At 39.3% G+C, this 13,376-nt stretch overlaps 3 protein-coding genes and 1 long non-coding RNA gene across 7 annotated transcripts; 3 read left to right on the forward strand and 1 right to left on the reverse strand.

The window, feature by feature from the left end:
- The first annotated feature begins 54 nt into the window (after positions 1 to 54).
- On the forward strand, positions 55 to 2,292 carry LOC124197542 (macrodontain-1-like). The gene is made up of 8 exons (XM_046593064.1): positions 55 to 396; positions 465 to 617; positions 688 to 858; positions 919 to 1,058; positions 1,126 to 1,220; positions 1,303 to 1,343; positions 1,411 to 1,568; positions 1,658 to 2,292. Exons 1-8 carry the CDS (start codon positions 289 to 291, stop codon positions 1,863 to 1,865), a joined length of 1,074 nt encoding a protein of 357 aa, XP_046449020.1. The 5' UTR covers positions 55 to 288; the 3' UTR covers positions 1,866 to 2,292.
- A 143-nt stretch (positions 2,293 to 2,435) lies between these two features.
- LOC124197539 (macrodontain-1-like) lies at positions 2,436 to 4,513 on the forward strand. The gene is made up of 9 exons (XM_046593059.1): positions 2,436 to 2,817; positions 2,895 to 3,032; positions 3,098 to 3,226; positions 3,326 to 3,468; positions 3,528 to 3,597; positions 3,665 to 3,689; positions 3,758 to 3,798; positions 3,871 to 4,028; positions 4,100 to 4,513. Exons 1-9 carry the CDS (start codon positions 2,629 to 2,631, stop codon positions 4,305 to 4,307), a joined length of 1,101 nt encoding a protein of 366 aa, XP_046449015.1. The 5' UTR covers positions 2,436 to 2,628; the 3' UTR covers positions 4,308 to 4,513.
- A 566-nt stretch (positions 4,514 to 5,079) lies between these two features.
- Positions 5,080 to 9,319, forward strand: LOC124197530. Of its 2 annotated transcripts, none has more exons than XM_046593041.1 (8): positions 5,080 to 5,321; positions 5,599 to 5,712; positions 5,782 to 5,856; positions 5,921 to 5,992; positions 6,053 to 6,277; positions 6,339 to 7,638; positions 7,704 to 8,326; positions 8,391 to 9,319. In XM_046593041.1, exons 1-8 carry the CDS (start codon positions 5,292 to 5,294, stop codon positions 8,457 to 8,459), a joined length of 2,508 nt encoding a protein of 835 aa, XP_046448997.1. In that variant the 5' UTR covers positions 5,080 to 5,291; the 3' UTR covers positions 8,460 to 9,319. The 2 variants fall into 2 exon arrangements, with proteins under 2 accessions (XP_046448997.1, XP_046448998.1); XM_046593042.1 differs by having other exon boundaries at positions 6,056 to 6,277.
- A 210-nt stretch (positions 9,320 to 9,529) lies between these two features.
- Positions 9,530 to 11,721, reverse strand: LOC124197550. 3 transcript variants are annotated; one of them, XR_006876196.1, is made up of 8 exons: positions 11,475 to 11,721; positions 11,134 to 11,215; positions 10,955 to 11,063; positions 10,625 to 10,864; positions 10,435 to 10,560; positions 10,180 to 10,368; positions 9,967 to 10,117; positions 9,530 to 9,902 (listed from the first exon to the last, which is right to left on the reverse strand). It is a non-coding gene; the product is annotated as an uncharacterized LOC124197550 (long non-coding RNA). The 3 variants fall into 3 exon arrangements; XR_006876195.1 differs by having other exon boundaries at positions 11,134 to 11,721; XR_006876197.1 differs by having other exon boundaries at positions 10,926 to 11,063; positions 11,134 to 11,721.
- Positions 11,722 to 13,376: the final 1,655 nt, after the last annotated feature.

Below are 13,376 nucleotides of genomic sequence, written 5' to 3' on the forward strand. Positions count from 1 at the left end.
TTTTAGTGCTCTCTTAAACTTAGTCGAGCTGTTGGAGATGACCGTATATAGCTCGTAGTTGAGTTGCTTCTTTTTGAACTGCTTCGTCATATCACCAGTCAAATACGCAAAGTTGCTGGAGGTTGAATTCGGATTGAATTGCCGCCGTCGCGTTTAGGCGTGTCGTCGGGTGTTAGATAGTGTAACGACCCTGAAAAGTTGTTGGGAATCTCTTTGACACCGGCTGCTGCCGATCAGGTAAGATCATTCGCTGCCCAGCCGAGCTACAGACCACCACCATTCATCGCCATGAAGTTGGTTGCCGTTTACTTCCTGTCACTTGCCCTTTTCGCTGTCATCTCAGCTGCCCACGACGACCCGGAAGATGAAGAAATGGTCAAATTCAAAGAATTCAAGGTAATCATTGGATAATTTACAGCAATTGACACTAAGTTAATGAATTTTTAACTGTTGATTAAATACAGAAACGAAACAAAAAGAAGTACAATGGAGCGCTGGAGCGAGTTCATTTCAAGCGCTGGAAGAAAAGGAGGGCGACAATCCGGCGGCACAATAATGGGACCTTATCGGGACGGAAAAGTTCGTTCAAAATGGGCGACAATTTATTCGCAGATCAGGTATCAATTGAGCGTGAATCTGTATTATTCGTCTGAATGTAAAGATTGAAAATTGATTTTCAATTCACAGAGTGAAGAGGAATGGGAGACGTATCTGTTGGGCGTTACCGTGCCGGAAGAATTCATCAGCACTGAGGAGGAAGTAGATGAACAAGTTGAAACGACCACAGAAGTTGATTCTGAAACTGAAAATACAACTGAAGAAATAAGTGAAATCGACGACCGCCAAACTTTTCCTTCGGTGAGTTTCGATTGATTTTCATAAGAGACCTAATTCATTAAAAATTACATGAAATTTCAGCTGGATTTACGCAACCATCCCTGTATGCCTCCTGTCAAGTTTCAGGCTCCGTGCGGTGGATGCTGGGCTTTCATCGCCACGACAGCAGTCGAGTATCAGACGTGTTTAAAGAGCACGAACAAAACGTCTCTGGCACTGAGGTAGACATACTTAAAGACCTATTCCTAACGAGTGAGTTGAATTAACATTTTTTTACCGTGAATATAGTGAACAACAGCTAATCGATTGCAGTGGAAATTATGGCACCAAAGGATGTAATGGCGGCTTCTATTCACAAGCCTGGGATTACATTATGGCCAATGGTATAGTAATTGATATTATAAAATCTGTAAAATAAGACATTTATAAAATATAAAACCATACATAAAATGTCAACCATTTCAGGTGGGCTGACAACAAATGTGACTTACCCTTATAGGGCTTCGGTAATGAATACGTTGCATTTATAGAATCTGGCCATTTTTGAACCAACGGTTTGCTTTTTTTTTATAGTCCGGAGCGTGCAATTTCACCAAAGGCGTCACTCCAGTGGTTGGAAAAATTTCCAGGTACGCTTACCTGGCCAAAAATGAAACGACCATGCTGACGGCAATGCAGAGGGGACCTATCGTAGTCTCCATTGTGGCCAATCCCAAGTTTATTCTCTACAGGTAATTCTCCTTCTCTTCTATTTCGTGAAAAATGGACCACATATCAAATCTACCCGCTAGTAATTGAGATGATTCTTTGTCCATGTCAGCTCAGGGATTTTTGACGACGCAACTTGTAAAGATGGAACGATCAATCACGGCGTCGTCTTGGTGGGTTACGGTAGGGCAAACGGCACCGACTACTGGATAGTCCGCAATTCGTGGGGGACTTCTTGGGGCCTCAACGGCTACGTCCTGATGAAGCGAAACGTCAACATGTGTCGCCTGGCCGATTTCGCTTTCCTTGCCACGATTTAAATGTCATTCACATTTTCACCCTTTTCAGGTCGTCATATCCACTGATATTATCTAACATGTAACATTACGCTGGTTGGGATAGCTTTAGCGGTTCCAAAAGTTCAGCCGCAATCGTGCGACAAAAGTAATAACAAGTAACAGCAGTTGTCCCATATTTTTATTTCCTTCACTATCTGGCCATTTTAACGCATCAGTTTTAGAAAGTACCTTTTCCTAATTTTCCGAGCTTTACACGTATGTGGAATCGTATAGTATAATATTTTAATATTTGACCTTTTTTGGGGGTGGGGGGAACTTCTTTTTTCAAGCAGCTGTTGATGTGGTTAAACGCCGTTTTAACCACCTTCTCGTTCGGCAATTAACCTTTTTTTTTTTAATTACTGCGGTTGTGATTGCTCCGATCGTAATACACAAGGCCATATTTGAAGAGGGAATTTGTACTCTGTAACCTTTTCGCTAAATTTTTCGTAGAGGAGGTGACGATTCGGTTCGGGTTCATTGAAGACAACTGCCAAGATTGAATTCAAACTTGTGCCATCAAATACAGGTCTGCATCGTGACCGTGAAGATGTCGTGTATTTATACTTTGGTTATGGGTTTTTTTTTTCTTTTCCCCGATGAGGTTTATCTGTTTTCCCAAGTCGTTTGAAATTATTGTCATGTTGGTAGCGCTTTCTTCGATGCGCATCCAAGTAGTATTACAGTACCGTATCAGGGTTAACGACCTGAAAAAAAAAGAAACAATTAAGAGCTGTTGCTGGGGATGTCCCCATGCGAGTTACACCCGTCCAAGGAGAGGCTCGCAGTTAGTGTCCAGCCAACCCACGAGCAGGCAACACACGAAAAAATGAAGTTGGTCAACATTTGTTTCCTATCTCTCGCCATTTTCGTCGGCTACTCTGTAACCCAAGAGGAAACAGCGGAAGATCTCGCCAAATTCAAGGAATTTAAGGTATTTAGACTGCCAATTTTTTTGTTCTGATTCGCTTGGTCTAAATTAACTGTCACAATTCTTGATAACGTGTGCAGAAACGACACAAGAAGACCTACAACGGAGCGCTAGAGCGAGTTCACTTTAAACGCTGGAAAAAGAGGAGGGCCGTCATCGATGATCACAATAACCAAAATCGTCCTTTTCTTCTGGGCGAGAATATTTACTCAGATCTAGTAAAAATTCAAACAAATTATGAAAAATAAAGAACGTCAACTTGTCTTTATTACTCATTTTCTAGAGCGAGGAAGAGTGGGATACCTACCTTCTGGGCGTGAAAATACCCAAAGAATTCGTCAACACGGAAGAAGTGGTGGTCCCTCCCGAAAGTGCCGTGCAAAGCGTCGGAAATCGTCAAACTCTTCCTTCGGTCAGTATATTTGCATACAAGATTACAAGATTCGAAAGGATTTGAAATGTTGTTTTTCATTTGAATGGTTTGAAATGGTCGCCCGCGGGACATTTTCAGCTGGATTTACGCAACCACACCTGCATGCCGCCTGTCAAGATCCAGTCTCCGTGCGGTGGATGCTGGGCTTTCATAGCCACGGCAGCAGTCGAGTTTCAGACGTGTATCGCTAATAACGGAACCAAAACTCCTCTCCTGCTCAGGTATAAGTTTACCCATTTGGAAAGTCATTCAAACTTCATTTAATATTTCTTCTGAATAGTGAACAACAGCTGATTGATTGCAGCAGCAGTTACGGCACAAAAGGATGCAGCGGTGGATTCTATTCGCAGGTATCTTTAATTTCTTTTTAATAACTGCTGAGAGTTTTGACTTTTAACGCATTTTTTACGGTCACAGGCGTGGGACTACCTCATGGCTATTGGTATCGTAATCCTCCTGTCAAATGAACAAATGAAATGAATGATACTTGAATTGCAAATCGTTTTTCAGGTGGACAGGCGAGCAATGCCACATATCCTTATAAGGCAGCGGTAACGCATAGAGTTGACTAAATTGTTGGAATATGTTCGACGGCTCATTCATGAATTTCTGGGATTTGACAGGTCGGCAATTGCAGTTTTGTCAAGGATGTTACTCCAACGGTTGGCAAAATTTCACGATACTCTTTTTTGGCTAAAAATGAAACAGCCATACTGACGGCAGTGCAAAAGGGTCCCATCGCCGTGTCTATTGTTACCAATTCGAATTTCACCCTCTACAAGTAAAATACTACACTTTTTTATTTGAATCGTCATCAATTTGATTGACTTGATATTCTGATATTCATTTCAGGTCAGGCATTTTTGACGACGACACCTGCAAGAATGGAACTGTCAATCATGGCGTCCTCATTGTGGGTTACGGCAGGACCAACTCCACCGATTACTGGATAGTCCGCAATTCGTGGGGAACGTCTTGGGGTATGAGTGGCTACATATTTATGAAGCGCAACGTCAATATATGTCGCATAGCCGAATACGCATTCCTCGCCACCATATAATAAGTGACATCCGATATCAACGACTTCCAGCAGCCTTCCCAAAACAATTTTACCTTATTCCTCGACCCTTGCTTACTGAATTACTAAATGCAATGCAGCTTGAATATATAGCTCATTATTTATAACCGCCTATAAGAAATCCGAGACCAATTGTTGTTTATGTGATTACATTTTATGCAAACGAAATTAAACTCTACACACACGTTTACGGTTTACCCAATACTATACGAAAATGACAATCTTCCATACACTCTGCCATTGAGTGTCGGACCAATATTTCGCAATGTAAAATATTCAGAAGATTTATAAATTACGACTAAGCTCCAGGTAAGGTTTGACAAATGAAGCCATTCGGAGGTTTACTGAAATTGATCTTGGAAATAGTTCGTTTCTAAATGGTGATCAGACAAACTCTTATATTTTTATTTTTCTAAGAATTGGTGGAATGAAAACGTCAAATTTGAAGGAATCGCTTTAAAAAAATTGGCTTACCATTGATTAATTTCCCGTAGGGATTCTGTACAGGTTTTTTGGTATACGGGAGGCACACGGATGATTAGTTCGAAATTTCCCCAATAGATAGGATTAGTTCGAAATTTCCCCAATAGATGTTTGCACACACGGAGGATTAGTTCGAAATTTCACCAATAGATGGCGTTTGTACGTAGAAAATGGAAAACGGTTTGAACTGCGCGCCTAAAAGAATTAGAATGTATAGAGAAAGCCAGAAAGGAGATCGACCGCTGGTTCAGTATGACCTGATTAACCTATTGAATATTTATTTACATTTTATCCCCCATAGATGGCTTATTTACTTGCACGCCTGAAATATAATTTGCTGTCGTATCAATAACGACTGTTTCAACTTTGAAGAAAGGCTCGATCCTTTTGGAGGTGAATCAATAGGCTATTGCAGTTTTGTTTTGTTTTTTTCAGTCTTGCCTGTCATGTTCCATTATCTTCTGAAGAGGATCGCGAAAAAAAATGAGTTCAAGTAATCCACTGTCTAATCAGGTAATAAGGAATATGACTGATTTTCACTTCTCTAGGTCATTGAGATTTTTTTTGCATAGACTTATTGTGTATTTGGAATGTAAAAAGTTTTAAAGACTGAATCTGATAAAGTGAGTCTTATGTAGAGCCCTAAACTATAGCGGATTTTTTAATTAATCAGGCTCAATGAATGATGCATTTGAATCATTTTCTTTGTTGTGTATTGAAATTGTATTCATACATACATTCATCTTGTGATGTATGTAACCTAAAGTTTAACGCTCTATGTTTTTATCAGGTGGCTTTCAATGAGGCTGTTGCTGAAGTTTCATGTGAACCAATAAAGAAACACGTTCAAGAAGGTATTGGAAATACAAATAGAAAACCTCCGAAACGTTCGAAGCGTAAACAAGTGATTATAACAACAGGATTATTCGTCTAATTAAGATAAATATTTAATATTTTAATTGTTTTTTTTTAGACATTTGGAGCTAACAATCTGCCAGAAATAGATGATAATAATACAATAAGCGAAAGAGTAGAAATTATTCACAAGGTAATAAGAAAAATTATTCATATGATTTAGTAATTTTCTTCACCTAATATTGAAATTTTTGAAGACTGTTGGAGTTAACAATTTCCCTAAAATAGATGATCATGAAATAAGCGAAGGTTTTGAAGTGAACCGCCAGGTAATAATAATGATGACTGACAATTTTCATCTTTATTGTATATCTATTATTTTCCCTCAGCAGTCACGTAAAACATATGAGCGTAAACGTTCTCGAAACGTTGTGTTTGATAATATAACGCTTCGCAAAGAGCCTTTACCTCAAGAAACAGATAAGATTGAATACTCTCAAAAGACAGCAAAAAGGGTTCCAGTATGCCGGGCGATCATAAATGCTGGAAAAGGCGTTAAACGTTCTGAAATATTTGATAACGAAATAAGGGAAAGTTTTGAAGTGAACAGACAGGTAATAATAATAATGACTGACAATTTTGTTTCTTTTTTTAATTTCTAATATTTTTCCCCAGTCGCGTCGTGAAGAGGCTAAATCTCTAGAAACAGATAGTCTTGAACAGTCTCAAAATGCAGTGAAAAGTGTTTCGCAATCCCGTACAATCATCAGTGCTCGGAGAGGCGTTAGAAAGCCACAACGAAGAACAGAAGACAAATTTGAATCATGTGAGAGCAGAGAGAGATGTAGATTGAATGAAGAATTGTTTACTCCCGACGAACTTGCTTGCTTAGAAAAAGCTGGGGTTCCGCATCCAATTACGTCTGAGCAACTAGTATCTATTACTGAAGCAATTTATAAAGAATACCATTCCGAAATCGTCGTTTGTGCTGTTTGTGATGAAATGTTTAGTCATTTGGAAACCAAACTTATGAGTGCAGCTGATCTGCCAATCAGTTTTTTCAGTGTTTTACGTAAACCTTCTGGATTGCCTAATGAAGTCCCAGCTTTACATCCACTTCTTCTACAGCAATATGATGTTAGTCATTACTTTCCAGCTGATCCACGGTTTCAAGGATTATTAATATCACCCCGAGGTCTGGAAATTCACCACAAAAAATGCTTAGTGAAATATCAGAACTGTTGTGAATCTCAACTTTACATTTGCGTTACTAACGGATGTTTAACAGCTCTTCAACACAACAAGATCCCCAAGTTTGCGATTGCTCATGGCAACTATATTGGTCAACTTCCGGAAGCGATACGAGAAATGACATTTGCCTCTAGATCCTTAATTCGGCCAATAACTTCATTCGGTCGAATGGCTTGTTACTCTGATACTAGTGGAACGCGGCTAACAGGTCATGTTTATTCAAACCGTCTAAATACAGCCCTAGTAAGGCAGAAGCTTCCGATGGCCCCTGCAACTACAGCAATTCGGGTATTGATCGTTTCCCCAATGGCTTCCGACCAAACAGCTGTATCAAGAGGGAAGATGGCATCAGTGAAGTCCGATTATATTATTGAACCCGAAAAGATTGCTAGTTCTTTACGCGTTTTCCGAGATGTTGGTAACAAAGTCATGAAAAACGTTGAAATAGATCAAGATGCAATCAACAATTTGCCTTCTGATAAAACATCAGTGGACATGCTATTTACGACAGAACAGGAAACTGAAGATTCTCATCAAGATCCTGATTTAGTTCAATCAGTTGAATTCGACAACGGTACAGGTGGACCTTCTCTGTCTAGATCAAATGAAGAATTTCTTGACGGGGTTTTTGAATCCGCAACTGTTACAATTGGAACTGTAGAACCGGAAGAGATCAACGATCATGGGAAAATAGCTCGTGTATTACACACGATACTTGACGAAGGTAATTGATTATTATTGGTTTGGCGTTAAATATTATATTAAAATTATATTTATATGCATTTAAAGGCACATCTTCAAATGAGGTGACTAGCAAAGATGATCTGGGAACGAATAAAAGTTCGTCTACTTATGTTGTTCGCCCAGAAAAGGAATTCATGTCGGATTCCAACCCTGATTACCTTGAGCTCCATTATCCGGATTTATTCCCATTTGGATGTGGTGGATTCGGAGAGCAACGGAAGAATCCAATTTCGAGAAAAGCATTAGTTCAGCACCTCCTTAATTTAAGTTCAAGACAATTCCAGCAAGTGGATTTTGTTTTACCCATTTACGACATGGTGACACGCCAGCAAGTGTCCAATATGGCGTATGTACGTTCCATTCTTCCTTCTCGATTGTCAGGATCAGAGAGGGGCACTACAAATTCCAAAGGAGAAGTGTATGGACGAGTTTCGATGGAAGATTTGAGAGCTGCCCATGGTTATAAAGTTACCTGCTCCGAAGCAGCAAGTCAAGGCTGCCGGTTTCCCTTGCCTCCAGCGAGTTTAAACGGATTAGCAATAGATTTCTTCACGGACATCGGAATTTCTACGCAACCCATGCAGCATTCACAGGCAGCAGCAAATCGAAATCGCCAAAAGGTGTATGCAGCACACAATTCACTGGGAAAAGCTCAAATATGGTTTACCGTGAGTCCCGACGACACTCAATCATTCAAGATCGTTGTTAATTTCGAAAATCCCGTTCCAACAGGGGAAAAGCGATTCAAACTGTTGGCCAAACATCCCGTTGCAGCTGCCCTTCATTTTCAACGCATTTTGAAGATGGTTATAAAAAAAGTCTTGGGTTGGAATCGAAGCCAGCTATTGCCATACAGATCGGGAGGTGTGTTTGGTGTTCCTAAAGGTTACCTGTATCTCGTTGAAGAACAATCGAGGCTCACACTGCACGCTCATTTTCTTATATGGCTTTACGGCCATGAGAATATAGAACGACAACTGCTCCGCGCGTCTAGACTGGACGAAGAAGAACGCAAAGCGAATGATGTATCCCACAACATGCACGAATTATTCCAGGTAAATTTCCTTAATTTTTATTTCTAATTTTTTTTGCATCCAAAAGACAAAAAGATCATAATTACTATAATACTATTTCAAGTAAAAATATCAAAATAACTTAAACGAAAAACGAAGCGTAAGAGCCTAAGAGGGGGTGGGGGTTGGTGCAAGGGTTGTTGGGTGTTGTGGTTTGGTTTGTTCTAACTGTTTATAGATTTTTCTTTAACTATAACTAATTATTTTTTATTTCATATTGCTTATGAAAATAATAAATTTTGTTGTAACTTAAGGTAAAAAGAGAGTGCGACGTGGGGTGGCGGGGCGAAGCCTCCGCCACACCTAAGTCGCACCCCTAATGATTCACAGATATTTTTTTATGTTCCGATAGGCCTATGTTTGATTGATACTATTTAATCAAGCCCCTCTGTGGCACCTTCGAGATTTTAATAAGTCTCTTTTCGTTTTTATTCTGTTTATTCTAGTTCGTAATAGTGTGTGATAGCAGATATGTTCATAGTCATAGGCCTCAAGTAGTACTGAAAATTTCAATTAATAAAACAATACAATTTGCAACTACTTGCATTATCAAAAACGTACAGTTATATACAGGATTATGAAAATTCATTTTGTCTTGGCAGTTATACACAGATTAAATGTAAATCGATGAGAAAATGCATCACTAATATTGAAAGACTACGATCAACGGCGGTTAAATAGTTGAAGGTCGAGCTTGAGGACAATTTCTCCCGATTTCACCTCATACAAAGGCAGTCGCTTGATGAGCGGGCTGCGATATTCCATCTAGCAAAGTTCTCGTATCATCAATAAAATCTGTCCGTTCACGAAAATAATGTATTACTAAGTACATAAAAAACACTACATAACATAAACTTTCTCTACATCTTTGACAGCGAAGACTTCTTTGCTGCGAGCACCTTAGGTATAGTCCGCAAGGCCTATTGATTCAAAAACAAACACAATATGGTTGAACTTGTGCACGAAAACTGATAAATGTCTGCTCTCCGTACACACGACCGTTGGGTAGCATCATAGGTAAGTTATGTTCGTTAAGAGATAAGCCCGAAAAGCGACAGATCTATCTTGATTGTGAGCAATGAGCGTGAGTAATCGTTCAGCAAACTTGTTCAATAGTTCTTGGCACATGGGACATTCAACATTCCTCTGATCCATTGGGCGATAACATTGCCTGTAAAAATTAAATCGATTAAAGTGAAAAGTTCTTGGAAATGGCGTTAAAAGTTAAAACTTACGGAGTTTTCATTGTGGAGAGACCAGCTTGCAACGCAACAGCCAACACAGACAATGGAGCCAACTGATAGAGGCGGAAATAGTCTTGACGAAATTTTTCAATCGAGGCATTCCACCTCGACGCATCGAGCAACTCCTTGTGTGGTGATACCCCTGAAATGCGTACACGAATTAGTATCCTTAAAGTTATCCGGTTACAATTTATTCGAACTCACGAGTGTCAGAAGGGAACGCAAGGAGGGCGAGTGCGTGTTGAAGGTTCTCCCAGGGCACGTCGTCCATGTTGGTCAAGTCTCAAATACTTCCGGGCGACAAGTTCCTGTTATGATATCACTTAGGGTTTTATGTATATTGACTGGCAACTTGTCATCTTCAAGACAAAATTTTCTGAAATTGAAGTATGCCTGAAAAAAAAACAAAATGAAATAACTCTATAAAACAATCATGTCAAATAAAGTATGGTAACAAACTATTTAAATGACAAGTAGCTGCTATGACATCACTTAAGGTGACATGTAAATCAACGGGCAACTTTTGTCATCTTCAAGACAAAACTCCACTTTCTGAAACTGAAATGTGTCTGTGATGAATGTAATCTGCAAATAATTTTGTGGTTTAGTTTTGATCACAAAGAAAGATTACTGAATAAGGACTACATACTGTCAATTCCATTTCCCACAGCTGCAGCTTTAATTTCTCTACGTTGATAAAATTTTGGCATAGCACCATTACATCATCAAGGCCTTTTAAATGAGGGAACCCAGAAGGGAAACCTTTTTTTAATGCCAAATAAAGTATGGTGTGCTAGGATATCAGTAAAGGTGACATGTAAATCAACTGGCAACTTGTCGTCATCTTCAAGACATAGGAAAGGGAGAGATGTCTGATGATAAATGTAATCTGCAAATAATTTGTTTGGGTTGTTTTCATCACACAGAAAGATTAGTGACATAATGAACACCTATTGTCAATTCCATTTTTTATGTTTACCAGTTCATTCAGCACCCACATTTGAACTATGTGCCAATCTGGCATTTGATGGGTAAAGGAATAATCAGTTGTGACACTGGAGGCATGGTTTTTTTTTCTTATTAGAATCCTGCAATAGTTAAAATTAGAAAGATAACTACAGTGTTCCACAAGATGAAATTAATCACAAACATTCTTACATTAGATCGATGAATTCCAATGAATACCCAGTCGCCCCAGTAGCTAGTACTCACACGCCACACCGATAAAAGTTATCGTCGTCTGCTAGTCAACAAACAATCAACTCAAAGTCAATCTGGGTGTCTTTTTCTTGGTCAAATATCTCGCGAACCACAAATAACGTAATGCAAATTTAGTCTTTTCGGTTAAACGGAAAGTTCTTCTTTTGTTTAGCGGTGGTTGCATCCTCTAATTTTAGAAGACATTTTTTTCCTCTATTTTAGAAGTTTCCCCTTTTTTTCCCCTTTTTGCTCCCAATCTCTCGTTATTTTCGTTAATAGTTAAAAAATTTAGTCATTACCTATGTAAAAAGTCATTCTACATCGAATAAGATTAGTCGCGTCGCGATCAGAGCAGCACGAACGCGTCACAGTCCCGAAAACCCCTTCGACCAATCACGAATCGCCCCAATTCCCCAGGGACCTCTCACAGTTAAGACTATTTGGAGCGCTGTCGGAACTTTTGTTTCTTCAAATCTCTCACCCTTAAAAGGCGGTAAGCCTTCGGCTTTTTAAAATAAGAATTTTAAAAATCTCTCAGGGATAAATGTATAACGGTAATTTAAGCGATTAACGAAGCGCGAAGGGGGGGAGGGCGGGGGTTGGCGGGCGAAGCCCGCCACCCCCGTCCCCCCCCCCCCTCCTGATTCACCATACCGATAGATTCATGTAATTAATTTTGAATTTCATGTTTACTTTACTTTTGCTTTTTTAAATTTTTAATTGATATTATTTCCTACGGGAACCTCGCAAACCGGAACGGGATGCCAGCATATAGAATAGACTATCGCTTACTTCCGGTTAGTTCTGGTACTAAATATAAAAAAAAACTGATTTTTGAACGCTAGATGGCAGTCGATTTTCGAATTCAATAGCGCAACCTCCTCCTGATGGAATAACCGCTAGATGTCCTGCAATGGCACTTGATCGACCGCTAGATGTCCTGCTTCCTTAGAAAAGGTCGGACCTATTGCCATGCCGGTCCGACAGGGCAATAGCCATAGAGGGCTATTGCCCTGGTAGTGCAAAAAACCCCATCTAGCGACGGCTATAGCATTTCAACATTACGCACATATTACGTACCACCCCGGAGTCCTTTTCTTAAATTTTCTCGGTCACGACTCACGAATCATGTGAGTGTTATCATGTATGGTTAATGTATGTCTCCTGTCCCCATCACAAACTATGATGGAAATGATGATTCTTATATCGACGATTGTTACGTATCAGTAAGCATTTTTTCATCTCGTTCAGTGCAAATAGGCTAAGTGCAAAAATGTCATTTTTCAATTAAATGGGCATAACAAAGGTTAAAGGGACGCGCTAGTTAAAACGCTATACAAGACACTTTACTGTGAAAAGAAATCATCGCGGAAATGTGACGATCGACATGAGATTGAAATTATTCACGATCATCATTGTAAGAAGACTCAACGTGGATACTACATGGCCTAGAGATTACAAAATCAGTAATTGAAGAGAGGGAGAGCTAGATATTTTACACAAGAAAAAATTTTTCTGTGGTTCTTTTATTATAAAAATCAATAGAGATAGTACACAGCCACAAATGACGGTAACACACTCTTGTGTAAAATTACAAGCAATGTAGGACTCAATAATTAAAATTTTATAACCGAAACTCTATAAACTAAAAAATATAATTGGCGCAGGAATACAAAGGTAGAAAGATTTCAATGTCACGGTATCAGTCTATCACATCGATCCTTATAAATTCAGTGAGCTTTCCGTATTGTTTAAAAAATATAACTTAACGTTGTTTGTTTTTTACCGGTTTATTGATATGCGGTGATTGATATGCTTAAAAAATAATTGACCCGGGGGAAGAAAAACAATCATAAAGTGAGACGATTCACAGATTCAGTGAAATCAGAGTGAAATGCAACAATTTTTTAAAGTAGCAGGATGACATTTCCGGTGTTCATGATTTTTTGTTTTGTTAGACTTATGAATTTATGTTAATTCTCTTAGACATAAGAGGGCGAACGGTGATCCATGCACAGCCAGTTCTGCTTAAAACGGGAGTCCCGTCGGTTAAGGACTTTAAATCTTTCTTGTTTGATTCACGCGATACGTGGGAATCAATCAGCAGAAAAGGTGGATATGGTGAGTCACGTTGCTGGTCGATGTTCATTCAAGGTCGTAAACAACCCCTCGCACCCCATTCTGACTTCTGAGAACTCCGG

The sequence above is a fragment of the Daphnia pulex genome, chromosome 7 (genome assembly GCF_021134715.1).
Source record: "Daphnia pulex isolate KAP4 chromosome 7, ASM2113471v1".
Classification (NCBI taxonomy): Eukaryota; Metazoa; Arthropoda; class Branchiopoda; order Diplostraca; family Daphniidae; genus Daphnia; species Daphnia pulex.

Excerpts from the sequence above, each read along its gene's own strand:
- LOC124197542 (XM_046593064.1), top strand. The coding sequence starts at position 289 with ATGAAGTTGGTTGCCGTTTACTTCCTGTCACTTGCCCTTTTCGCTGTC. Across the intron at positions 1,059-1,125 it reads AAAACGTCTCTGGCACTGAG|TGAACAACAGCTAATCGATT; the intron begins GTAGACATACTT and ends CCGTGAATATAG. Across the intron at positions 1,344-1,410 it reads CTTACCCTTATAGGGCTTCG|TCCGGAGCGTGCAATTTCAC; the intron begins GTAATGAATACG and ends TTTTTTTTATAG.
- LOC124197530 (XM_046593041.1), top strand. The coding sequence starts at position 5,292 with ATGAGTTCAAGTAATCCACTGTCTAATCAG. Across the intron at positions 5,713-5,781 it reads AACGTTCGAAGCGTAAACAA|ACATTTGGAGCTAACAATCT; the intron begins GTGATTATAACA and ends GTTTTTTTTTAG. Across the intron at positions 5,993-6,052 it reads GTTTTGAAGTGAACCGCCAG|CAGTCACGTAAAACATATGA; the intron begins GTAATAATAATG and ends ATTTTCCCTCAG.
- LOC124197539 (XM_046593059.1), top strand. The coding sequence starts at position 2,629 with ATGTCCCCATGCGAGTTACACCCGTCCAAGGAGAGGCTCGCAGTTAGT. Across the intron at positions 2,818-2,894 it reads CCAAATTCAAGGAATTTAAG|AAACGACACAAGAAGACCTA; the intron begins GTATTTAGACTG and ends TAACGTGTGCAG. Across the intron at positions 3,690-3,757 it reads GGACTACCTCATGGCTATTG|GTGGACAGGCGAGCAATGCC; the intron begins GTATCGTAATCC and ends ATCGTTTTTCAG.